The sequence below is a fragment of the Halictus rubicundus genome, chromosome 10 (assembly GCF_050948215.1).
Source record: "Halictus rubicundus isolate RS-2024b chromosome 10, iyHalRubi1_principal, whole genome shotgun sequence".
Taxonomy (NCBI): domain Eukaryota; kingdom Metazoa; phylum Arthropoda; class Insecta; order Hymenoptera; family Halictidae; genus Halictus; species Halictus rubicundus.
The window spans coordinates 12,537,658-12,562,984 of record NC_135158.1 but is presented as its reverse complement, the minus strand read 5'-3'; the positions used below and the strand labels follow the sequence as shown (position 1 = coordinate 12,562,984).

The 25,327-nt window shown below is 43.8% G+C and overlaps 3 protein-coding genes across 4 annotated transcripts in view; 2 read left to right on the top strand and 1 right to left on the bottom strand.

Annotated features, from left to right (window-relative positions):
- The first annotated feature begins 1,820 nt into the window (after positions 1–1,820).
- Positions 1,821–19,960, top strand: LOC143358127 (neuronal acetylcholine receptor subunit alpha-10). Its single transcript, XM_076795039.1, is given in 10 exon segments — positions 1,821–1,840; positions 1,842–2,011; positions 9,005–9,141; positions 11,750–11,904; positions 12,196–12,379; positions 15,404–15,620; positions 16,973–17,107; positions 18,128–18,306; positions 18,617–18,746; positions 18,836–19,960. Coding segments are annotated over 10 exon segments (1,563 nt in total). The 5' UTR covers positions 1,821–1,835; the 3' UTR covers positions 19,087–19,960.
- Positions 19,961–20,134: 174 nt separating this feature from the next.
- Positions 20,135–21,151, bottom strand: LOC143358135 (calmodulin-like protein 4). The gene is made up of 5 exons (XM_076795053.1): positions 21,022–21,151; positions 20,866–20,896; positions 20,651–20,782; positions 20,400–20,582; positions 20,135–20,333 (listed from the first exon to the last, which is right to left on the bottom strand). Exons 1-5 carry the CDS (start codon positions 21,022–21,024, stop codon positions 20,233–20,235), a joined length of 450 nt encoding a protein of 149 aa, XP_076651168.1. The 5' UTR covers positions 21,025–21,151; the 3' UTR covers positions 20,135–20,232.
- A 1,894-nt stretch (positions 21,152–23,045) lies between these two features.
- The window catches only part of LOC143358116 (disintegrin and metalloproteinase domain-containing protein 10), a 67,040-nt gene continuing 64,758 nt past the window's right edge, over positions 23,046–25,327 (top strand). For both annotated transcript variants that reach the window (XM_076795019.1, XM_076795020.1), the window contains exon 1: positions 23,046–23,526. The gene's annotated coding sequence lies outside the window, so the exon portion shown is untranslated. The remainder of the gene's footprint in view (positions 23,527–25,327) is intronic.

The window sequence follows — 25,327 nt, the reverse complement described above, 5'->3', positions numbered from 1 at the left end:
TCGCCGAGGACGGATTTCTCGGTGATCTCTGGTAGTTGGCTCGCCAGTTGGTTGTTCAGCGGCTTGCACGCGTTCACGCGAAGGTTGCTGCCCTTCACTGTGATCTTGATCGAGGACATGTCCACCTCTGGTGCTAGCAACATCCTCGCCTGCGAGGAAATAGACTGTATTAATGTTCCCAGCCGTTTAAGTCTTACGAGTTAATTAATCCTTTGCACTCGAAGCTATTTGGCCTCCAGAATTCGAAAGTTTCATCTTTTACTCGTATCACACTTGCAAGTTCAGCAGGTTTGAGAGGAGACATTCAAGTGGAAAGGGTTAATGATTAGCTTCATGATTTGTCGAAGTACCTCGTAGACATTGTCAGGTCTAACTCCTATGGAGACGATCTGCATAGCGTATCCCGTCTCCGGGGCCTTCACAGGCACTTTCGCGGACTCTGGTCGCGCGTTCACCAACACCGGTCCCGATTTCTTCAAGAACCTCAGCGAGGTCGAGCACTTCGGACAGTGGCCAGTGTCCAGAACCACGTCCCCCTCGCATTTTATACATTGACTAGTCTTTGCGTCCATTTTACAGAGCCGGGGACGAGCGATGTCATTGCACTGGAGTCATCAAGGATTACGAAGGGGATCCTCGACTTGAGACAGACGCTCGCAACCCACGGTTTTCAGGGAATTTTACGAACCTGGAGGAAGAACGGGGGGTCACTTGTCAATTTGGATTTTGCACGGCGACAGGAGAATGTCGAAACAGAGGAATACCAGCAAGGTTCAAGTTGTAAAGGTGCGAATACATTAGCAAGTAAATTGCGACATTTTCTTGCGAGAGCAACTTGCAAAAGCGTGTACACCCGATTGCAAATATTACAAATATATTGTTTTGCTCTTTGAAAGCGACTGTCGCAAGTGTGTTCAACTTGCCAGTCGCTCTCGCAAAAAATGTCACAAGTTACTTGTCAGTGTGTTCGCACTTTTACGTCTTGTAACTTGAAATGGATTTCTAATCGTTCGAAACTTGATTGCGCAGGCGACTCAGTGTTGATAGCTTGTATATATTTTTTTGTATCATTCTAACATTTATACAAGTCTTCCATTACTGTTATTGTCTATCTCCAATTTTTGGTCGTCTGTAAATTTTGCAGAAATTGTATAGACTGCTTTCTTGGTTCTGTCAGAAACATGTTTAGGCAAAAGTTGGCTGGTATAAACGGGCGATGCATCATGCGGAGTAGATTATTTTTTTACGGGCTCGATAGTGGAAGAGATTTTAAAGGCAAATCAATTTTTTTTTGTGGAATCGTGTATTTGTTTTTCGAAGTATGATATATTGGCTTTACAAACTTCCTCACCACTCGATCTACAAAAAATAATTCACACTACATTATATAAGCCTTTATACCAAAAAACAATAATGGTAATCGAGAAAGAATGATCAATATTTCCAATCAATCAAGCAGCGAGCGTTTAGAATCGTATTCTTTTAACTGAGAATTTTTATTTTATTTTTTAGTGGTCACACGAGACGCTGTCGGATAATGAGGATATTATTCAGATTATTATTCAGGTTTTGCGAGCCGGGATAGGTAATTTTTATGTCAAAATATAAATATTGAAGATGGTTCCGGTATTATCGGAGGCGTTTGTTTGATAAGAAAATTAAATATTTCACAGCGGACCGCGGCCAGGTTAATTACCATTGTTGCGGTTAATTGCGTGTCAATCGGTAGAGGTATCGAACGAACAGGAGAGGAGACAGAAGAGGGATGGAACCGGTTAGTTTGTTTAACATTCGTGTCTGTATTGTTTGAAACGCCTGCGCGAATTTCCTTGGGAATGGACGCGTTGGAGTAGGGGTAGCGCGGGATTCAGGGTCGAAATTGCACGGCGGTTGAAAAGCATCGGACACCAGTCGAGGACAGGCGGTCTCGCGTTTAAGTGGTCCATCAATTCCATGTCGCCTTTGGCCCTGTTCTTTCATTACGGAGTTTTGGCCATCACTTTCGGTTGCGGTGAGTCTTCATCCCTCGCGTTTCCCACCCCTTCTTGTTTTCCGTTCAACCATTCATTCGCGTTTCAACATTCTATTTTAGCCGCTCGTTTTATTGCAGTTCCACACCTTCGCGGCTTTTCTCTGTTCTCCCCTATTTCTTTCTAAATTTCATTTGGTCGCTAGAACGGGAAATCGAAGCTGTTAATTAAATGAAAGCTTAAGTAGAAGCTAGTCAAAAAGAAAGTCCAGTGAAATAGCTAAAATTCAGCTGAGTCGCTGAACGGTATTAATTAATATTGGTTCGGTTTAGTAACTAGTACTCAATCCACAATTTTTCTCCCAAGAAGATAGAGTTAAAAATGTTTGTGAATTGATTTACTTTCATTCCTTTCGTCAGTGTGCTTTATTCTAATGTAAATAAAAATTGAGTGCAAGTTAAAAATCACAGCGAGCTGATATTGATTAATTTATCGAATTTAGAAAAGAAGTTAAAATCACAGTGGGTTGATATTGTAAATGTCTACACATCTACTCGTCGCAGGACTGTTTCTCCGTTTGTTTGTCAGTGTACTCCACGAACCGCTCTAACGTCTCAATTAGATCAATCGGTTGGAAGTAGTTCGATATGCATTGTAGATGTAGGGAACGTAAATTGTGAATGTAAAGAAAATCGTGGTGCAAGGAGCTAATTTCGTTGAACGGGATAAGAGTCGTTAGCGAGAGGTTTCAATCTGCGATCGGTTACGAGATTCGATGCATATCCAAGATCGGATTAGCGATCGTCGAGGTAAACGTTGATTAAGGACGCCGGCGTAGCGACGATTAAGGCCAATTTCTTCTGTCTATTCGGTAACTGGATTTCTCGCGGCAGGATTTCCGCAGCCAGTCACTTCGTGAGCGACGAATTGAGTTTCTCCGGCTTCGAAAATTTTCCCGCCTGCGAACAGACACCGGTGGGTAGAACCTCGGATTAGTCGTTCGATCTTCTACTCCTCCTGATAATCTTTTACATCTTCGACGATTTCCAGTCGCCCATGAATATTTTCCAGCGACCAAACGCTTTTAATCTCTGCTGTATGAAACATAATTCCCTGTCGCTAATTCGCGATTATCGAGCTACACTGGAAGAGTAAAAGCGCCTGTACAATGCAAATATCGGTGTGTACACTCGCATAACGATGCGGCACCGTAATACACCCGGGATCATCAATCCTTCGAAGCAGAACTCGCTTTAGTTAAAAGCTATTGGAACAGGGAGATTAGTTTGGGTAACGTTATTACTGTTGCGCTCCTTTTTACTGGAAGGTTTGCAAAAGTGCGGACTCGGAGTTTAATTATACAAATGTAGAGAACTTTCTTGGAACAGTTTCGCGACGGTCTTGCAAGTGGAAGATTGATGCTGCTTAAAGTATCTTTATATTGCGTGTTTTTATAAAATTGGAGGCTTTGAGTCTAATTATGCTATTGAGCCTTACCATCGTTCATACAAATATTGTAGCTTTATTGAGACTGTCTTTGATGGTCCTGCAAGAGATAATTATTGAAAATCTTGGTACAAAAGTCACACAAGTCCACTTCTCGTACAATTGTACCTACTGAAGTTCTATATATTTTTAATAATTTCTAGATTTTATGCATTTATGATAAAAATGAACAGATCAGATACAAAACTGTAAAAACATTAAGCGTTTTTACCAAGTGTTTCAACTATTTTGTAAGACAGTTTGCTATTGTTTTTGTAGGATCTCGGACAGTCGAGCACGGGTTTTACCGTTTGTAGTGTGTTCGATAAGGGTCACCGAAGTTTGTTATCGAACGTTTACCTTGGCCCTTCGGCGTAAACGTTTGCAGACGTCGCAGCGAGGACGAGGGCGAGAGAGCCAGCCGTTTCAAACCCTCGCCACTAATTCGCGACCGGTACATCGTCGGGATTTGCATACTTGCTCTCAGAAATTCCCGAACTCTCCGTTCCGGGGAGTGCGTCGAGCCGCTGCAGATCGATTTGTTTGTTTACGCCGCCCCGGTGAAATTATTGGTTGAACGGAGGAATTACCGATCTCCGGAAGATTCCCGAGTTTCGAACCCGGGTTAGTTCAAAACTTCAGGGAAAGTTAAACACCCTCGGCTCCTCGTCTCCATTAGGCGGATTAACCTGTCTCTAGGGGCCGCTGCGATTTTAGGCGACTGCGAACTTTCAAGGCCGGCAAAAATTCCGGGCATCAAGCGAAAATAAGAAGCATCTACGCAAACTACAGGGCCTACGAACGTTTCTGGATTTATTCAGAAATTTCCAGGCTTCATAGAAAAATTGTGGGCACTTGGGAAAAGATTAATAGGGTCCAGGAAATTTGTAGGCTTCGTAGAAAAATTATAGGGGCTTTGCCGAAAAATTGTGGGGCCTACAGGGGTTGTAGGTTTTCCAGAAAAATTCTAGACACTTTGGAAAGCCTTCTAGGATCTAAGAAATTAGTAGACTTCGTAGGAAAATTATAGAAGCTTTCCAGAAAAATTGTAGTACTCGGGAAGACTTTAATAGGGCTCAGGAAATTTGTAGGCTTCATGGAAAAATTATAAAGGCTTTACCAAAGAAATTGTAGGACGTACAAAGTGTGTAGGTTTCACAGAAAAATTGTAAGGCCTATGAAAAATAGTTTTAATGAAAAATCGTAGGGTCTACGAAGATTACAAGCTTTGTAGAGTAGTTGTAGGGTGTAATAAAGAATTTTAACGATGAAAGCAGCCCCCGCAAGGTGAGTAAATATACCGTACCTTATCCAGCGACCATTATCCAAATTTTTATTTAATTTCTTCCATTTTTCAGACCGTTACCCTTTGCCTCAGAAGACAAGACTCGCGCACGCTAAGGACCCTGTCACCCTGGAATCTTTCTCTCCTCTGTCTTCCAATTTACCTCATCAACTCCTCATCTAAAACGCATTTCCTCCGGTGAAAGACGAACCGCGGTAGTCGGAAACGCGGAAGAAACAAGCCGCGATAAAGCTCGCGGACAAAAACCGGTTCCGTTCGCGCGGATCAAACGCGGAAGTTCTGCTAAAAGCAACGGGGAAAGAAATATCATCGGGAACACGGTAGACGCCATTAGGATCCTCGGGATTCTCGTCTCCGCTACAAATCCGACAGATATTTCGATTCGACGCGGAGAACACGGCAGCTCTCTCTATTCCGCGATCGGATGGCTTCCCCGAGAGCTTTCGAGGATGAAAGAGAGCCTGATCGCGCGTTTATGCGACAGCCGCCTCCGAGCCCCGGTCCCGCAAGAATGAAGAGCGTTGTGCATTTCGGCCGCGTATCGTTCCATCGATCGCATCGATGACCGATTCACGAGGTCCCCGGCGTTGCATTCCGAATGCAACCGGGTTCAGGGACACTCCAGAGCCGAGCCTGTTGTCAAACTCGAGCCCCGAGTGGCCCCGACTCTATCGGACCATCTTCCTTTGGCCCGCGGATAGCTTTTACACGCTTTTTCTGCAACGTGTTTCTTGCAACGTCGTTCTCTCAAAATGCACTCGCAATTTCCTTAGTAGTTTTTTTTTTAATTCACACAATGATTGGAACTGCTATTTTTAAATTTTTAATCATTTTTGGAAGTTACGACCCATGGCTGAGGATTTTTTAATAGATCCTTCAACAGAAACTCGCCCTCAATAATGTAATCTAACAATTTCCAATTTCTAATAAGAGGTAGTGTACAGGATTTCTGAAATACGAAGATTGCTTTGTATAAAGGAAAATATTTGGGTACCTGCATGAGAATTTATCGTGCTCCGAAACATTCCAAAAAGTTCAGGCATACACTTGCCAATTTCTGCAACATCATCCAATTACTTCGTAAAATCGTTATGTTTGTATAAAATTTAACGAACCCGATTGTTTGCCGAAGAGATTGCCTTAACGAACTCTACTTTCAATTTTAACTATATTAATTTCCGAGTGATGGTATTTTATCCTCAATTCCTAGATAACGAAGCTATATTATTATGCAGCTTGATATCAGTTTTCTCTCCACAGCGGGAACAAGTTTATAAAATTAATTTAAAACTGTGAAATCAATAGCCTCGTGAAATAGTTAGAATTAATAGCAAGTTAAAGTATTGAACATTTTATTTGGACAACGTCCTAGTCCAAGCTACAGGGGCTATTGTTACCAAGAGAGATTCATTATAAAATCAAAATTTCATATGAACATGGCATCCTAATTCCGACGACGTTTATCGACGGCGTTAATTAGCGTACCCTTGTTACTCTCGCGGCGGATAGCAAAGTTCTCGACAATAAGTGTCGGTGTAACAATCGTCTGGAAACGTGGCGGTAAACCAGCGAGGTAGCTAACTGGATTTCCCGTGGAAAACTTCGCCGGCGACTATTCTGCGAGAATAAATACCTAATTTCGTGTGGGTCGCATTCAAACGCAAAAATTTGAGTAAACTGCGCTGCCCGTCGATTTCAAACAATATTTACCAAATAAGCACATTATTCGCTTCGTTGATATCCAAGCCAGCGTCCTGGAGAATTCTACAAAATCAAATTTATTTAACTTGACTTAAACTGCCGAATTAAAATTTTACCGATTACTCCTTTAATTCGTTCAGGCCCTACAAAATCTGAGAAAAACTGGTTTACTAATTTTTTCATGTGAAAATTAATTTTTGGAGATGGAATATAAATTGTGTCACCGTTAAACAATTCTCTTTTTTCCGGGGAAATTGTAAGCGACAAAGAAGTTCTAATCATTGTACTGTAGATTCAATCGTCGACACATAATCGCATTGATTTGTGCAATATAAAGAAAGTTCACTACAAAACTCTTTTAATAGTGAACGTACCGAGCGTTGAAAGCAACTGCTACGTGAGCAGCCTTATAGTAGAGACAATATTGAATTGATTTAATTCGCCGTGGACGTTTCTATTTAATCATTTTCTATGGGAGCATCTGTGGAATTTCAAATAATTGTAAAGTTAAAAAGTGGGCCATTTGGTAGCGGTGCGTTCAGTATTAAAGGAGGTTGCGTCGAGCAGTTTTATTTTCGCCTGGATTGTCATCTCGAGTGAAATCGGACGCGCGGGAAGCGCGATTTGGCGGGCCGTTTGTCTGCTCGCGAAAAAAAAAAAAATAAACGGAGAATTTTTGGTGGCGTAAAAAGCCCACGGTCCGATTGGCCCGAATGCGGAACAGTCCGGTGGAAAACGCCGTTACCACCGGATGGGATATCCGGCGGGAAGACCGGTTTTTCCGCGGCTGTTTCTCGAGAGCAGCTCAATTCCGGCCATCGATCGAGTGTTTTCGAGCGATAAAAGTGGCCATTTTCTCTCTCTCCCTCTTCTCGCTCGAAACGAACGATCTCCGCGGTGGAAAGCGGATTTCCACGGGTGTAGAACACGCGAGAAACGATTTTCTTGCCGCGGTGTTTCGCCCCCGTCGCCATTCTGCCCACGTGAAAAATGCGTTAGAACTGTTTCCCGGCAATGTTCTCGTTTGCTCCGAATACTTTTCAATTCCAACTAGCTGCCTCGGTCTTTTTTTTTTCTAGGACATCGGAAAAAGCTGTAAGGTTGACCAGGGACATCGAAACGCCTCCACCTACACACCGACACGACCACATCGCTATACCGCGACGCTGACGTAGATTTAACGATCGGAATTAACAGGGTTTGGGGGTGAGACCTCCCTGGAACCGCGGCAATCGCGCGACCACCTACGTTTCGGAGCCGGGATCCCTCGAAACGTTCGATGGATGGCTATTTAGAAGACGTATCGCGCGTTAGATCCTCCTCTCCTTCAGGAAATTACAGTGTTTACTGGCTGAAGGAACTCGCTGATAGGTTGTGGCGCTTTACTTTCTCAGTGACACTTTTCTCGTCTTTTAGAATTTGCTTTCCGGTATAAATGGGTAGCACTTCAAGCTTTTCACTCTTATGAGACCCTTTACAGCTAGCTGTTTCCTGTAAAGTACTATTTAAATCTTTTGTTTGAGCAACATCAGTTGAACAATGGTCACAGTTCCTTAAACAGCGATCTAGATTCTGGAGGATCGCTTTCGACTGTTATCAGGGCTCTTCTATTTATATAATGCCCTCATCAATTTGTGCAGAAGAATCGATGATTCTCCTAAAGATTGATGCTTAGTAATTTTCCCTGGGAAAATGCTTCGCACCTCAGTAATTTTATGCAAACGGGTTACATTGATCTAGAAAAATCAATGAACCCTCGAGGATCGATGCTTACTAATTTCCTCCTGAAAGTACCCATCCGTAAAAACGTTAAAAAAATGCTAGTTACTCCAGTAACGTCATACAAATGTGTTTGCGTCCAGTAGAACCAACGGCTCTCCTAAAAATCGATTCTTATTAATTTCGCTTGAAGGCCCCCACCCACAAAAATGGTAAAACGGACCAGCTATCGGAAGACAAAGATCTCCCGCTCCCGGAAGTAGTTCATCTAGATCGGTCGCGATAGTTTCACGATGGCATTTTGCGGGCAGCTTTCATTCTCCAAGATCAAAGATCCTCGATTTCCCGTTTCATTAGCGGAAGAGACGATCGTGGCCATTCTCGGCGTTGTCTTCCGATGTCCCGGCATCGGGAGATCCTTTATCTAACAGCGATTTCAAGGCGGGAGTGAAAAGATTGTGCTCTAAGGGAAAGATTAGCTTTGGTACGTCCGCGGGATGGCTTCGGTTCGCGTTTCTGCGGCACAATGGCCGCGGATGCTTGAACGTTGCGGATCCGGGATGGTGTAATGGATACCCTTGATGTAACGAACGGAATTAGATCCGTGATTTCGGTGGAGGGGACCATTGTGCCGCGTGTAATCCGATCCCACGACGTGTTTGAGCTCGCGATCGATTTGATTATCCCGAATCAGCTCTTAGCTTGTTTCTCTCCTTCGGGAAGTGTGTCAAATTATTCCGCCAACCGGTGTATCACACTTGTAAACACTGCGAACAGGTTTGTTAATACGATTGAGGGATTGTAGACGGCTTTTGCGGTGCAGGGCTCGGCGATGAACACGAGTACAGACTGACGAAACACCTCCTCGATGGATACGACGCCGGTGTACGACCAGCCAAGAACTCTTCGCAGCCCCTAGCAGTGGTCTTCGGACTCTCCCTTCATCACATAATCGATGTCGTGAGTATCCGATGCCCTAACAACTCGTTCAACTCAGTTTTCGTGAATAGACTGCGAATTTTTGTGTAGGAGCTACGTAGACATTTATTTTTAGATCCTTTCAATGCCTCGTTTTGCAATTGATCTCCACATTTTTGTCACAAAAATTGTAACAAAAGTTCAAGTTTCAAAATTAATTTCTACAGTACAAGTACACCTTGGTCCCTTTTCAGAGACAACTCCGAAGTAATTCTTGCACGATGTTTAAACATGCTTCATTTACTTTTGCAGGGTCATTCACGTATTTTCACACGGTTGTACTTCAGCTCCGACACGTTCCTCGGCCATTTTCTATTTACACACGCTGTAAAATGTTTAATACACGTATCGCAAAGTGCACATCTCTGGAACAAGAAGCTGCAAATGAAATGCAATTAGTTGAATGAACGTGTAGATTGAAACCAGGTGAACCATTAGCCCGAACGTTTTTTCCGCGGCAATTTCTCAGGAAAGGGGAGGTGGTAACAGGGACGGCTTTATGGAAATTTGCTAAATTGCAGTAAATTGGTCAGGTCAGCGTCGTCGAACCGTTCCGTTTGATTCCGGGCCGATAGAAAATCCCGACGTTCGAATTTCCGAACTTCCCGCGGAATTTCCACGGGCTCTCTCTCTCTCTCTCTCTCTCTCTCTCTTTCGGCGCGGTGGGATGTTCGTCGCATCAAAAATTCGTTTGTACTCGAGCGGTTTCGATAATGAGCTTCCCGCTCGCGGTGAATCGATGTTCTCTCCTCGAGTAGAAGAAACTTGAGCCTTTGAACCCCGAGACGCGAAGGAAAACGGCGGTGTCTCTTTGAGGGTGGAAAAATACATTCCGCCGTATAGCGGGCACGGTGAAATAATCTCGAACTGGAAAGAGCGCGAATAAAAGGTACAATCTCTGCACGGAACGGCTTCCGACGAACAAGTTTCCTCTCACCTGACAAATAAGACAGAATCAGACGCTTTCGAAATATTTCAATCAAGTCTACTTGGACCTGCATTAACATCTACTTGGCCGGAAGTATCGAATTGTACGGTGTCAAAGTGAAATAAACTGGAAGTCGGAAAAATACGAATGACGATCGCCGAGAAAAGAACAGCCGCCAACGAAGAATTACATGTTTCTCGTGTTCTAGATTTACATCAAGTCTACTCGCACCAGCGTCAACATCCAATTCACCGGAAGTATCAAATTCTACCGTACCCAAGTGAAATAATCAGGAAATTGAACGAATACGAAAGGAACAATCCTCCGGGAAAAGAACAGCTTCCCAATCAAGAATTTCGTTCTCCACATTTTTCCGGATGAATGAGAGACTTTTTAGATATCCGGGTCAAGCCTACTCGGACCCTGCATTAACATCCACTTCGCCGGAAGTATCGGCAGTTTGCGTTACGGCCCGCGTTTCAAGCTCAGCTAAATATCGATTTATATTCATTACGATATAGATATATTTCTTTTCACTGTCGCGGACACCGTTGACAGGAAAGGAACAGAGAGAGAGAGAGAGAGAGAGGGAGCGGGGAAAGAGACAGGAAGTATGATCCTCTCTCGTGGGATTGTGAAGCGTCGGGTAACCGGAAATACCCAAGACAAATTGCCGTCGGAACACCTAAGCCCAATGGAAACTTCGAAAGATTTATCTCTCGTGTGTACCTAACGAGAATCATCTTTCACCCCACATATTTTCATCGCGACTCGCCTAAAGACACTTATTCTTTCCCGGTGATGCGCCAACAGTGAATCCTCGAGCTTCGGTTGCCGCGATTTAAACCGGCGATTTGTCAGCTGTGGAAGCATTCCTCTCTCTCCCTCGAGAGAGAGAGAGAGAGAGAGAGAGAGAGAGAGAGAGAGAGAGAGAGAGAGAGATACTACTCAACACCACAGTGATTTTTCATGTGCGATGAGCTTCTAATAAGACCGAAACAAAAATATTCTTCACAGAAACCGCAATATATTCTCTCTTTTGCAGACTTCTTCTGTCGTCATATTTGCATTTATTATACTTCTGATACTGTGGCTGGATGTTGTAAAGAGTAAAGTATTTATTTTGAGCAGGTAGTCACTCATTTTTAATTTATCTGCATTTGGAAATGTCTTATTACGCAGAAATCATTTCATAGTAGCAATTTTGAAGATATGAAGAGATAAATAATTTTCGGTAAATATTTTTGATAGCTTTAAATTAACGGACTCTTAAAGCTACCCCTGACTATTTTTCCAAAATCGATTGCGAAGCCATGCAATGGTAAATAATGTTCTTTAAATATTTCTGATATTTTCGTGAATTATTTCACATAAGAGAGACCGATTGTTAACGTCGTGCAATTGTCAGGCTTCCAATCTTCCTCGGAGCTTTCAAAGTAATTTCAGGGCCGGCTGATGCGTTTGTTCATCGCCAACTGTTTCTACTTACGTGTCGGATGAACGTTGAGAGCACTCGCGGAACACTCGTCTTGGCACAAAGGAAATGTATCGCGTTCGCGTTGGGTTGAAAAGCGCGCGTCCGTATCGGTTTTGCGCCGGGAGGTCTTTAATTGCGCCGATGGAAAAGTACATCTCTCTCACCTGTTCGATTTCTGCTCGCAGGACGAGAAGAACCAGATACTCACGACGAACTGTTGGGTCACGCAGGTCTGGACGGACCATCATCTGAAATGGAACGCCTCGGAGTTCGCTGGAATCCAAGTGATTCGCGTTCCTTACAACCGCGTTTGGAGGCCCGACACCATTCTGTACAACAAGTGAGAAACAGTCTGCGCATTGTTTTCCATATGGTGCACCATTCAAATTAAATCTGACTCGGGGAAGCAATTTACAGCCCCTAGAAAATTCCTTGATGAAGAGAGGACAGTATCATCCAACTCTCTCATGTGCGCTTTTTGGGTCCGAAGAATGTTTGTGGAGAATCGTGTACATAGTTAATTCGTGGTCGAGACACTATCAGAAGTAGTCCCAGTTATCGATTGTGAGAGAGAGACTCGTCTCGATTTCTTCTCCCCGATATTACCCAATATGCTCCGCTTTGTTTACAGCGCAGATCCGCAATACAGCTCGGCGGTCATCAATACGAACGTGATCGTCAGCCACACGGGGGAAGTGGTGTGGCTCAGTCACGGAATCTTCCGCAGCAGCTGCGACATCGACGTCGAGTTCTTCCCCTTCGACGAGCAACGCTGTGTCCTGAAGTGGGCGTCGTGGACCTACGATGGCTACCAAGTAAGATTCACACACATACACATACACAGTCTATGTACATGCAACTCTATCTACATTCCTCAAACGAAACAACTTCTAGCTGAAACGGAGAACAAATCAAGAACTCAATCCCGGAATCATTGGAAACCGAATAATTCTGGATTGTAGGAAAATTGGCATGCAGTCGTGTTCCGTGCAGTTAGCCGCATAGTTAGTTCCATCAAAATATATGGAAAGATCACTAGAAACCGTAGAATTAAATTTCCTACACTGTTGGTTTCGTGAAAATTAATCTCAAAGGTTTATTTGGACTACTGTAGCAAGTAGAAGTGGTAAGGATTGGTCAGACGAGCCCAGCCAAGCGAAATTCAGTGCTGCTAGCATACTGAGCTTATTCTACACTTTTTACTATTTCTCGCAACACGTGGAAGTGGGAATCAATTGATATACAGTCCTGAAATATTCTATTGGAATGGCAGGGTTCATCAGACACACCGAATCAATTGAAATGCAATACTGAATTATTCTGTTGAAGTAGAAGTGGCGCGGATTGATCCGACACATTGAACGAATTCGAATTCAGTACGGAACTACTAGGAAACTTCATTCTACAATTTCTACTTTTCAAACAAGTAACTGCTAGACTGAAGATTTCATGCATTTACAACGAAAAGGAGCAGGTAAAACCTGAAACAGAGAAAGATTGTAAACGTTACAAAAGATCGATGCATGGGCTACAAGTTTTTAAAATGATTCAAGTGAGAAATAAACTCCTGCATGGTTTCCGTGTTTCGCGGTTGCAGCCAGCAATTTTTACTTCGCTTTTAAGACTTGCAGTCTACTAATTACTCACCCGGGCAAGACTCGTAAGATCTCCCGGTCACGCTCGTGAATTCGTTACGCTGCCGCGCCGCGGGAACTCGTGCAAGTTCGCCGGTTCTTGCCGCGATGGACCAATGCAAATTCACTGGTGCCAGAAGTTCTTGATCGGCGGTTACGCGATTTAATCGGACAGCTTGTGCGACCTGCATCCGTGTCTCTGTTGCCCTCGATTCCCCGAACAGTTTCCTCCCTCAGGACGGCATGCAAATCGGGAAGCGATATACAGGCGTGGGCGTCCCGACGTCGTTCGGACAATAAACAATATATATGTTGGTACTGGGAACCTTGAACGCTCGACGCGGTGACCAACTTTTTTTTCTCCTTCTCTCTCTGCTCCCCCTCCCTCTCTCTCTCTTTTGCTTTTCCCGTCTCTGGAAATCCCACGATCGGTCCGCCTCCATTTCTCGAGGAACCAGCTCTCTCGGATTAGATCCGAGGGATGGTTCTCTTCTTCGTTATTGTGCTCGCTTCCTCTTAAAAATCTCGGCGTTTTCTGGCTTCCTGCGGATCCACGGAATTAAAAAGCTCTTGGTCCGTCAATGCGCCGCGACACGACAGCAAACTCCATTCGCGAAAGGTTCGAACCGTTAAGAGACAGTTCGGTGAAACCGGAATTTCATCCCCGTATGACTGCTCCGTTCTGAAAATGACGATTCAGTTTCTCAAAGCTAGCGATATTAAATGTCCCTCTCGCACAGTGCATCACATTTTCATCCAGATCTTCCAATTAATAAATTCGAAACCCGATGCATCTTTTCGATTTCGTTCACTCCGTTTCTTTAAGAAACGATTTTTCAGATATCTTGGAAACTGGATGTAACAGGACAATGAAATATTTTACAGATCGTGCGTTTTCGAACGGGGAATTTCATCGCATGAGAAAATCGCGAAGGAAGATTGTCACGAGTCCGTTGTAATTGCGAGGCCGAGGAATGTAATTTGGAGCTTAGAGACGGCATTGCATTGAGTTAGACCGGCTATTTTTCTTTGTCGATCGAGTACAAGCTGTTGGACGGCAGACGAGAGCAGTACAGCGAGATTCCCGTGAAAGAGGCCGAGGTTTCGCGCGCGTCCAGAGACGCTTAACCGGGGGCAAATCGAAAATACCGGCTCGGCAAGTCGCGAAAATGGCCCGGGCAAATCGAACAGCTTAATCCTGCATGCGAGAAGAGTTGAATGCGAGGCCCAAGCCCACCCTTTTCACCGAGTTTTCCCATTTCCTATTCCGACGTTGAATACATTTTGCGTTTTTGTCGTCTAAAACGATGGGAATACGATTCCGGGATTAGGCGCTACCGAAATATCCATCTTCGAATGATCTTGCGACGCCCATTGTGTCCGGTGACGTATAGAGACCCACAAAATATCATACGATTGCCTCTGAAAATGGTCAGGTACAATTGAAATGAGTTAACAAGCCGAGCTCTTCCTCGTCTAAAATCTTCTAAAACAGTGTCAACGTTTTCAACTCGTTGGAAAACGAGCAAGCTCGGAGATCGTACATTACGAATCAGTGTGAACAGATTCTTGAACGGTCGACGAGAAAACGACAGTTCCCATTCGCAGAGGTTCGTAAAGCGATCCGTAAACATTGAAGCGACGCGACGGTAGAATTTCGCGGATATTTTTCAGCGGTGTACGGGGCATCTGCCAATTTATTTTACGCTCGGAAACTGTTCAGTCCGGTCCTTCGAAAGCTATCCACGTTAACAGGCGGCCGTAGCACGTAAAACGTAAAACGCAAGCGTCCTCCGTCGCTGGTAATCCGTCCGGTGGATAGAAGTATCCTATTTCCGCTGTCCCGTCGCGTCAAACACGGTTTCCCGACCGCTGCGTTTTTCCTGTCCGACACCTATCCACCTGGCTACGGCTTGTCCCAGCTAGACGGTACCCTGGTGCACCTACTCGACAACGTTGACACGTAATCGGTTCCCGTACCCGCCGCCACGACTCTAACTCGAGGAGACGGTTTAACACTCTTAATCCGAGACCGGTACGGCACGGGGGCGTCCGGCAATTGTCCGTGGTCACGAACAGTTGTCACGATTCGACTGAAATTACACCTCACACTTCTTGGACCGACCGGTTTCTTGAAATAGTCAACTAACAAAATCAAGATTAATGATACTCGCTACATCTCGTTTAATTATATTTCTTTTATAGCTCGAATTGGAGAAACAGAGTGAAAATGGAGACGTCAGTAATTACCAAGCGAACGGCGAGTTCGATTTACTCGATTTCTCCGCTCGGAGGAACGTCGAGTACTATTCCTGCTGCCCGGAGCCTTATCCCGACATCACCTACGAGATCCGACTGCGGCGACGTCCGATGTTCTACGTGTTTAACTTGATCCTGCCCTGCATACTCATCAATGGTGTCGGTGAGTCTTGGAAGTTAGCTGGATAAGTATAATACAATCACGGGACGAGCACCCTTTTCCTCTCCGTCGTTTCTCTTATGAAAGATGCAATCTTCTTTGCAAGAGGGTCAAGTGTCCTTATCCGTATCCCTGATGGAAATTTCATTAAAAACCCTCGAATGCGTTCAGCGGGAAAAAAGTCAGAAGTATGGCTGCCTTATAGAATTTTTTCTGCATCGTCGCGAATGTTGCTAAATAGCTACTTCTTGATGGATGGCCCTTTGGATTAAGGCACGGTCTCGCACAAACTCCTTCTGCATTCATTTATTTACGTGGTCGTCAGACTGCGGCTCTTGGTGCAACATAAAATTTTTATTAAAGTCGTTCATTTATATTGCACTCTCTGACTGGTGATTTTGTTCCAAAGAAAATACTGCAACTGAAACATTTTTCATTATCGAAACAACAGAAACGTAATAAATTCTTTCATTTTCAAGTTATTTGTGTACCGATTGCTAGTGATACAGTTTTGCATAAATTTTCATCGTTGAATGCACATTTTGATATTTTCCATGAAAATGCCCATGTACCGTGCCATTTTGCATTTTAATATGCTCGATATAAATGCCCACGTACTACATACTTGTATTTCATATTCCAATATGCTAAATACAAACGGTCAGATACGGGAATTTTGCATTTTTATGGGGCTGATATAAATGCAGAATCCTATAAAAATTCTAAGACCCCCTCGGAAAAATGAAATTTCCATTGCGACGGGTCAAATTCTCATCGTACCCGCTCTCGAAGGGTCAAACTCGATCCAACAACCTTCAGATCCCATGATCCTTAGCCTAACTTACGGCTGTTTCAAATTTTCAATTCGCTGTGTACAGCCCGGAAAGTCGTTTCTCATATTTTAGTTAACTTGACATTAATAAAATTAATAAAAGTGTTGTCTATTCCATTCGAAAATATTCGACCACCTTTCGCAGTCTCTACTTTGTTTTAACGCGCAGTTTAAGTGAATAATAACATCATTAACTTGGAATGAAAAATGCTGAGATTTCGTGGCCAGTGTAATAATGGTACCATAAATATTTTAATTTCTCGGGCAGTGGGTTCTGTAGAAAGCCCCATGATTAAACTAGCTTAACGAAAAAGGTTCGCGGTTGTCCTTCCGCGGGAAGAAAAATTTATGCGGAACTTTCTTCGTGGTCCTTCGGTGTCCCCTCTTTTTATCTCTCCGTTCGCCGTGCACCGAACTTCTCGGAGAATGCCTTCTGTTCGATATTCCACGGCGAGAATGGGGGGCACACCGGCCGAAGGGAAAACTTTCTTAGCCGATCTGTTCTCCCCGACGGTTTATTCAGCGCTGTTGGTATTCTACGTGCCGTCGGAATCGGGGGAGAAAGTCACCCTCGGGATTTCGGCGCTGCTGTCGATGACTGTCTTCCTGATGACCATTCGCGAGACTTTGCCGCCTACTGAGAAGACACCGCTCATCAGTGAGTATAGTCACAATCTCTAGAATCGCTTCGAATTGCTGCTGCGATCGCAATTATTCGCTTATTTGCAAAACTACCCTCTTCTTAGCTCGACAATGTAGAACAGCATCGGAAAAAATTACTTAACGAAGGGACAGTGCAAGATTTGTGAGTTTTCAAGGTACCGTTGCAAAGAGGAGATTCTAATCTTCGTAATCACATTGATTTCAGTCGCGAAACAAATTTTTCCAGCCCTCTAGAGACTTCTGAATGCGAAGTTGTATGAGAACAGACATAGCGTCCACTTTTCAACGGCTCTCTTCGAAGGAAAATTTTTTCTCCAAAGAAGACCTCAACGTGGTAAAAATAGAGACTTTACCCTTTCGAACGAGCCTGAGTACATCGTTGTACAATTTTTTTTCGCAAAGTTACAGAAAGTGGAACATAAGGGATGATTTCAGGGAGAAACGCAATGATCAGCAATTTTATCAACTTACCTGCGTTAAGAAGAATTTCGAAAAAATCTGACGCAGTAGCCAACATTACCCTTTTGGTCTTCATGGTTTATACGGCCCCCAGAAGCAACAATTTCTGCCAGGAAAAGTATATAAACGTCCGCAGTAGAAGGAACGGGCGCCCAGAGCGCGGCCATTATCTGGATTCATTGAAACGTGAACCTCTTTCCCTGAGTATATTTTTATTTACATCGTTTTCTGTTCGAACGGAAAGAGCTCCGAGCGAAATAATCAGCGGCCCCAGCTCCAGATATAACGAGAAACGAACCGATACAAGGTTTCCACGGACGGTTGGCGTAACCGCGTTGATTGAAAATTCCCAGGTGTCCCGTTCGAGAGTTCTCCGATGACCTGGTCGGGCAGGATCGCTTTCAAGAAGTGTCTCGCGTGGGCACACCCGGTCCAGAGAAACTCTGTAATTGTAACGGCGAATTAATTTATGCTAGCACGTTCCACGGGGCTCTCGGAATTAGTTCCGGTTAACTGAGGATTTAAGGAGGACCATCGTCGTCTGTACTTGTTCCAGGTCTCTACTACGGGGTCAGCATATGCCTGGTGTCATTCGCTTCTGGACTCGCCGTGGTCACGCTGAATCTTCACCATAGAGGGGTACGGGGCACCAGGGTGCCCGCCATTGTCAGGTCGTTGGTTCTCGACAAACTCGCCAGAGTGGTTTTCCTCAACTTCCAAGAAGAGAAGAAATCGGTAACGTATCCTGTTTCAAGGTAGACTGCTTTTCCATCAGTGATTTTATCAGTTCTTTCATAGCCTTGGAGTATCCTAGTTGATGAAACCTTCATCTTTAAATTGGGTGGTTGATGTTGACCCACGAAGGTTCTTGTACCAAAATATAACTTAGCTTTTGTCAGAAATCAAGTTTTGCTGTTGCTGCGAAAACTGTCTTATAGTTTTCAAAGAGAAGGTGAAAATATTCAGTGTAAAGAATCAGGGTCCTTCTAGCCTTCAAGGACCACCTCAAACAAGATTGATATTTAAAACTACAAATTGCTTACAGGAGCAGATGGAGCCTCCTCGGAGAAGAAACAACTGTCCACTGCACTGCAAACCGGAAGTGTCGCAGCCCCAGTCGTCGCCTAAGTTCATGAGCAAACGCGAGGACAGCAACAGCAGCAGTCCGAGTTTGGGTGAGTCCTCGATCCGTCACTGAACTTGAACCGAGAACACGTTCCGCGTCTGATTCGCAATAAATTAGAGGCAAACAAAAAACCTGCAGATCTCGGGAAAGAGGGTGGCCTTGAGGCGCAATGGTCCCGGGTGCTGGGAAGAGTGCACGCGACCATAGAGAGAAACGAGAGAAGGCTGACGGAGCAGGACCGAAGAGAGAGAACCGAGCTCGATTGGAAACAGGTCGCTTTAGTCAGCGACCGGGCTCTGCTCTGTGTTTTTTTCCTGACGACCATTGTCAGCACCACTGTCATCCTATGCGGCTCGCCGCCGACCACGAACATTGCCAAAGAGGGCTGAGACAATGGCCGCTCGACCGGAAACTAGGACTAATTAAGGATCGAATTAACGCGTTATCGACGGAGCTGGACCGCTGGCTACTTACACCTGATAGGGGATGATCTTTGACCTAGGAAATTATAAAACTTTGGGGATATACGTACAGGGTAGGCCACTTAACTATAACATCTGCATTTACTTGTAACCTACTCGTTGCATAACAAAATGGTTCAAACAAAAGTTCCTTTATATCAAATAACACACGCAATGTGATCATTAGTTTCTTCATGTCTTGATATCGTATCTAGATATAAAGGCGACCTCGAGTTTTTATATTATAACGTGTGATATTTAAATATGCGATTCGAAAGAGTATTGAGTTCCAAGAAATAGTAAAATCTTCACAGATTAATTTCAACCCCCTAGGGTGAATTTGAACAGTAAAAGAATTGTGAAATATATAAGTATGTATGCTTTGCATATCCCCAAGTTTTCATAACTTTCTGAATTTCTAATTAGGGATAGCTTTGACGCATTTCTGCGTCATCCGTAACAGATGACAATACTCGTCGCCTCCGTCGATAGGGTGTTGAGGACTGCATCATTTTTCGAAGCGAGTCAGCTTCAGTTCGCTTTTAGAAACGGAGAATTCTGTCTCTCTTCCTTTTGTATATGGCAAAAGGCGAACGAGGTACATTCTGTAAATATGCACGCATCGAGAGGGAGAGAGAGAGAGAGAGAGAGAGAGAGAGAGAGAGAGAGAGAGAGGAGAGAGCTATTGTCATACTTTTAACACTAGGTTTACAGGACGCGTTCTAATATTTTTAATTTACGATTATTGAGATTGTGAAGATGTATCATGATGCATGAGGAATTATTCAACAAATTTATTTCTTCGCGGAAAAAATGATAAAAAAGGGCTAAGTGTTTGGATAGACACATGTTCCCGTTGTTTTTATAAAATATTGTAAAATAGTCACTTTTAGTACTCTGTAAACCTAGTGTTAAGTCCGTTGGGTGTAAGTGTTCTAGGGGTGAGACGTATGGTCTAATAATAAACTCCTTTCTCTGTGTTAATCTTAAGGATAATGTACCTTTACTATAAATATTTGTTATAAATACATGTCTGGGTATATTATAAAAATTTGATTGGTGTAGAAAAATACTTCAGTAGTAGTCAGGTACAGGTGCACAGGCTATCTTCACAAAGTCCTCGTATTTTACTTGTCCATTCAGTGAGACATTAGCCTCCCGAAAGATTTGTTCCACTGTAAATAGTTGTATTAGTTGTTAAGTTCGATTGTTACGAATTGTTTTTATACATTATGCACGACCTTCTTTGTTGCTCAGTTGTTCACCCCAGTGAAGCAGCATGTGGGCCAGCTGCCGGGCAGGTATGGTACCGTTCCTAGACTTGTCTGCGGCTTGAAAGGCCTGTATCACCTCCTTCGGAAGATCCTCTGCTCTAGTCTGTAGATGCATGACCTCCAAGAAATCAGCGAACGACATTTTGCCACCTGGAAACCTTATTTTAGTTCCCTCCATCCATTGTAAGTCCATCTAACTAATTTATGTTAATTCATACCCTTGTCCTTTAAATATTTATTCAGCTCTGCTATGGTAGGACTCAGTCCCAAGGACCTCATGATGATAGTGAGTTCGTCCAAGGTTCTTATGTGGCCGTTTCTTGCAAATAAATAAAAACATTCTCTGAATTCTGCAAAAATGAGTATATATTAATCAGAAAATAATGTATAGTATTTTTATATAATTTTGGCTCGGATTTTAACATGAACGAACCGTCTATGTCTTCTTCGCGGAAATAACGAGCCTAAAATAATAATGATTTTAATTAATTTATGTGAAAACATTTGTTACATACAGTAGATAATTTTTGATAAATGTGTAGATATTGTAGTGAGGTAATCAGTGTTTAAATACGTAGAGCATAATTACCATAACTAATTGTTTATTACAGAACGCTTATTACAAGTTATAGCTTCGCTTTCTACCTGTTGTTTACGTGTCAGATAACGTTACCTGAGGTAAAGGTAGGTGTGCATGGTCGACTGACCCAACAGCACCTGATTTTCTGTTGTTGTATGGAGGCGACATCTTTCTGAGTATTCTGCAATTTTTAGCCGAAAGAATCGGTTATCACCTGCGGTGCAGCAGTCTTTAATTAATTTTTTAAATATCTAAAAATCGATTTTATAAATGGTATCGTTTATATTTGAAATCCGGAAATCCTCCATATTTAACCACGATCCATTAATCTTCATTCAGTTTTCACCAGGCCGTAAATATCAATTTGACAATTGAATCGAATTTTAAAACGCCGCCACATTTAAATTTGATTTTGTTCCAGTTATTCCGACATTTCGAAGCCAGTTTTTTTTCGTTTCTTCGGCATCTGTGAACCGGAAATAGGTACGCAATAACTCGTCCTGTTAAGAAAACAAACGCAATCGAAACGAATAAATTGTGTATTCAATGGGATTAGTTCCATTGAGTCGAAGAAATTGTATTACTTAATTCTAAAGAGCCGAATATATTATAGGAAACGCCGTTATAGTCATCAAGGATCCTTACCAAGAAGACAACATCATTTTCCATTCCCAAAGCGCATTTGCACAAATACAAAGACACTGATTCACCACTATGAAACAAAGAAGAAGAAGGAAAAAAGGTGTACAAAACAGAAAAACGACTACAACGCAGTATCGTTAAGGAAACATTTGCATATACAGACCTTCGTCCGTTTTTATCGTCTCAATTCAATCATTGCAAAGTATAAGACATGGGAAAGAAACAAAAACAGCTAGATTTACAAAAGTTTCCCTTAACAATCAATAATAATTCCGTTGCATCATTTACTAATAATAAGTTATGAAAGATTAAACAATTAGGTACTCAACACAAACAATGCAAACTACAGCACAGGACATGTTGTGACCAAGAAAAATTGCTACAAAGGGTGGACAGGATACACCCCTCAGGCATAGGTATCCGGGTCTATTTTGACCCATACTTGTAGAATTATTTTATCACTCGGTCATATACTTGGTATGAATCTCTAATGGTTAAATAATTAACTACTCGATCAGAATAATCGGAAAGGTCAGCATCTCCAAAAATAGACAATTGAGGGCGTAGGGGAGTCTACAGATAATAAATAATAAAATGTAGGACCTTTGCGACCAAGAATAATCGTAGACACACAAGAGTCGTTCAGGACACAGCCTTCAGGCATCGGTACACGGGTCTACCTTGACCCAAAACTTCCAAAATCACCTTTCCACTCAATTAAAAATCCAGCAAGGTCTTCAAAGGTCTCACAAACCTCTCAGCTAATCACCTATCCAAACAGAATCTCTAAAAAGGTCAAGACCATCAGAAATCTGTCTAAAAAAATAGACGATCAAGGTTGTAAAACGGATAGGGGTGCCGCAAATCGTTCGGTACTCGGCACCACGCGTTCTCGGGTAGAAATGCACCGCCCCATGAGGCATGGTTTACCGTGTTCATCCCCTCTGTAGAGGGTGGGTGGTCAGAGGGGTGGTAGAAGCGGCGGAGGTTGATCGCGGTCCCTTCGATCGCCCTTCCGCTTCGGGAGAAGCGCACCTTTCCTTCGACCGACGGCTAAGGTCAAGTTACACGTGTAGGTGGGGGTCTCGAGCAAGCGTGGGTGGTAGGTTGCGAGCGAGGGTTGATGGTGGTGGAAGATGTTATGGTATTGGTGAGCGTCGGTGCGCGTCGCGTCGCGGGGAAAGGACTCCTACATTGAATAAAGACAGCGTTATCAGGGGTAGCGGTGAGAGTGAGATAGACTGAGATGGAGCGAGAGAGATGGGGGTAGAGCTGATAAAAGAGAGAAAGAGAGAGAGGGAGAGGGAGAGGGTGCAGCGCACAGCTGGGTCGAAGGCGAGACTGGTAGGGGAAGTCGTTGTCCTCGGAGAGCGTTGGTTCGGCGCGAGTCACGAGTGATCCCGTCAGTGCGACGCGGAACGCGTTCCTGCTCGGGTTGATGCTCGTTGGGTCACCTCGGACCCATCCTGATCTCCCCGTCTCTCTTTTTCTAATTTATTTCTTCCTGTCTCGCTCTCTCTCTCTCTCTCTCTCTCCCTCTCTCTCTCTCTACCTCTGTCTGACCAAAGGCAAGAGTTATTCGTTTTTACTCGGTCTCTGTCTCGCTTTGTTCACGATTTGTCGAGGAGAGCGAGACAACCACGTTGTGCGCCAGGACCACGTAGTAGGTTGTTTGATTGTGTGTTGAGTGTCTCGTCGGACTCGCGCGGGTCTCTGTGTGCGTGATCAGGGTGCGTAGCAGTTAGTGGTGGTGCGACAGAATGCGGTACAACGACCGCATAAATGAGTAATCGAGCGAGAACCGGTCGGAAGGACGAGGATCCCGGCGGAAAGGACGCCAGACCGTCGCAGGACTCCAGCCGCTGTGCATAGGTAGGTGTCAGATAGTACGCGAGAGCCAGCGAGCACGCGCAATATTCTACGTGCTCCTCTCCCTCTGTATTTCTAGTTCTCTCTCTCTTTCTCTCATTCTCCTTCTCACTCTCACTCAATGGTCCTCTCTCACTCTCTCCTTTCAGCTTTCTGTTCTCTCTTCGTCTCCGTCTCTCGTTCGCGGGACAGAGCACCAACTTACGCTATCTTCCTCTTTTTTATTCCTCTCTCTCTCGTTCACTCTCTCCTTCTCTTCAACTTTCTGGTCTCTTGGTCCTCTCTGTTCTCTTGGTATTTCTCTTTCTCGTTCATGTTAGCAACTTTAGCTTGGATCCTCCAAACTATTTCTCTCTCTTTGACTCTTTAATATTCTTCCACTCTTTGGCTTTCTGTTTTCTCTGTTCTCTCGGCTCTCTCGGTTCCTCTCGGTCATTCTCTGTCTCGATCACGTTACTGGCTTCCTCCTTTTTGCCATTCCTCTCTCTCTCTCTCTCTCTCTGGCTCACTCTCTCCTTCTCTTTAACTTTTTGTTCTCTTGGTTTTCTCTGTTCTCTCTGTACTGTTGGTTCCCTCTTCTTCTTGGTCCCCGTCTTCGGTTCGCGGGACCAACTTGCGCTAGCTTCTTCTTTTCCAGTATTTTTCCCCCCCCCCTCTCTCTCTCTCTCTCTCTCTCTCGAGTGTACCTGTTCCGTCCTCCTCTACCTTCAGAGAGATGTCTCTCTTTCTCCGCGGTTCCTGCGTCCCTCGCACACATTCTCCCGTACGTATACCTGTCGAAGGGAATGGTAAGTCGTCCGAGAACCATGCCAGATTTCTCTCTTTCTCTCCTGCTCTCTCTTTCTCTTTTTATCTTTCTCCCTGCCTCTCCCTTTCTCTCCGACTGTCTCTACGGCCTGGCGGCTTAGGGTACGTTTACACTGACGCGGTTATTGTCGGTTCGCTTGGAATCGTGACACGTTGACTTTTGGGTGACGGAATCTTATGGGTTTCGTACACTGGTTATCTCTTTTCACAGTCGATTCTGTGCAACGATAAAAACTGGAGACGCGAGGTTTTCTTTAACGGCGAAGGCTTAGGAAAACAATTGAAAGGATTTGTCACGCTAAACTGATTGTAGGAATTTGAAGGTGTAGGAGTTTGAAATCTTTTCAGTCGCTTTCAGGGCGAAGATAGTGGAATAGCTACAAGCTTCGATTGTTTTATCAAGATTCTGTTCTGTGAGCATTTTTCGATGCCATCAGCAACTCCAGCTTTTGCAGCGAAGCTCTTGAAAATCATAAGTTTCCGGGGGGTTATTTGTTTCGTTCAGTTTCGATTTTGTTTTAGATAGACATTGTATCGGTTCGGTAACTCGTGGGCAGAGCACAGTATGAACGTCTCCTCATAGGTCATTGTCCACGAGAGTATAGACAGATCAATTTATAGTGTATCAATCTATGTACTGCGATATTTAGGAGCCGCGCGGAACGTACGACATTAAACACAAGCATCATGCCGTCGTAACCATATTTTGTATCGGTCTTCAATATGATACAGATATTGCAGCGCAATTAAATTCGGGGATTGGCAGAACTCTCTGCTTAGGCAAAACAGACTTGAAATCGTAAGAAAATTGAACAAAGCAGAAGATTGTCAATCTTCAAACACAAAGTTTCTGTACTGTCAAGTAAAAAGAATATAAATTGTTGAAACAGAACACGCGCTTCTCCACAGAGTGTAACAATTGAAGTAACAATTTAAAATCGGAAGCCAGTGTAAAATGAGCTAGGTTTGCATTCGCGTCAGATTCTCAGCTCGGGTC

What these genes read in the sequence shown, in the direction of transcription:
- LOC143358135 (XM_076795053.1), bottom strand. An exon ending in TAAATATTTAAAGGACAAGG is followed by an intron (nt 20,583 to 20,650) that starts GTATGAATTAAC and finishes TAAGGTTTCCAG; the next exon opens with GTGGCAAAATGTCGTTCGCT. An exon ending in ACAACTGAGCAACAAAGAAG is followed by an intron (nt 20,334 to 20,399) that starts GTCGTGCATAAT and finishes AACTATTTACAG; the next exon opens with TGGAACAAATCTTTCGGGAG.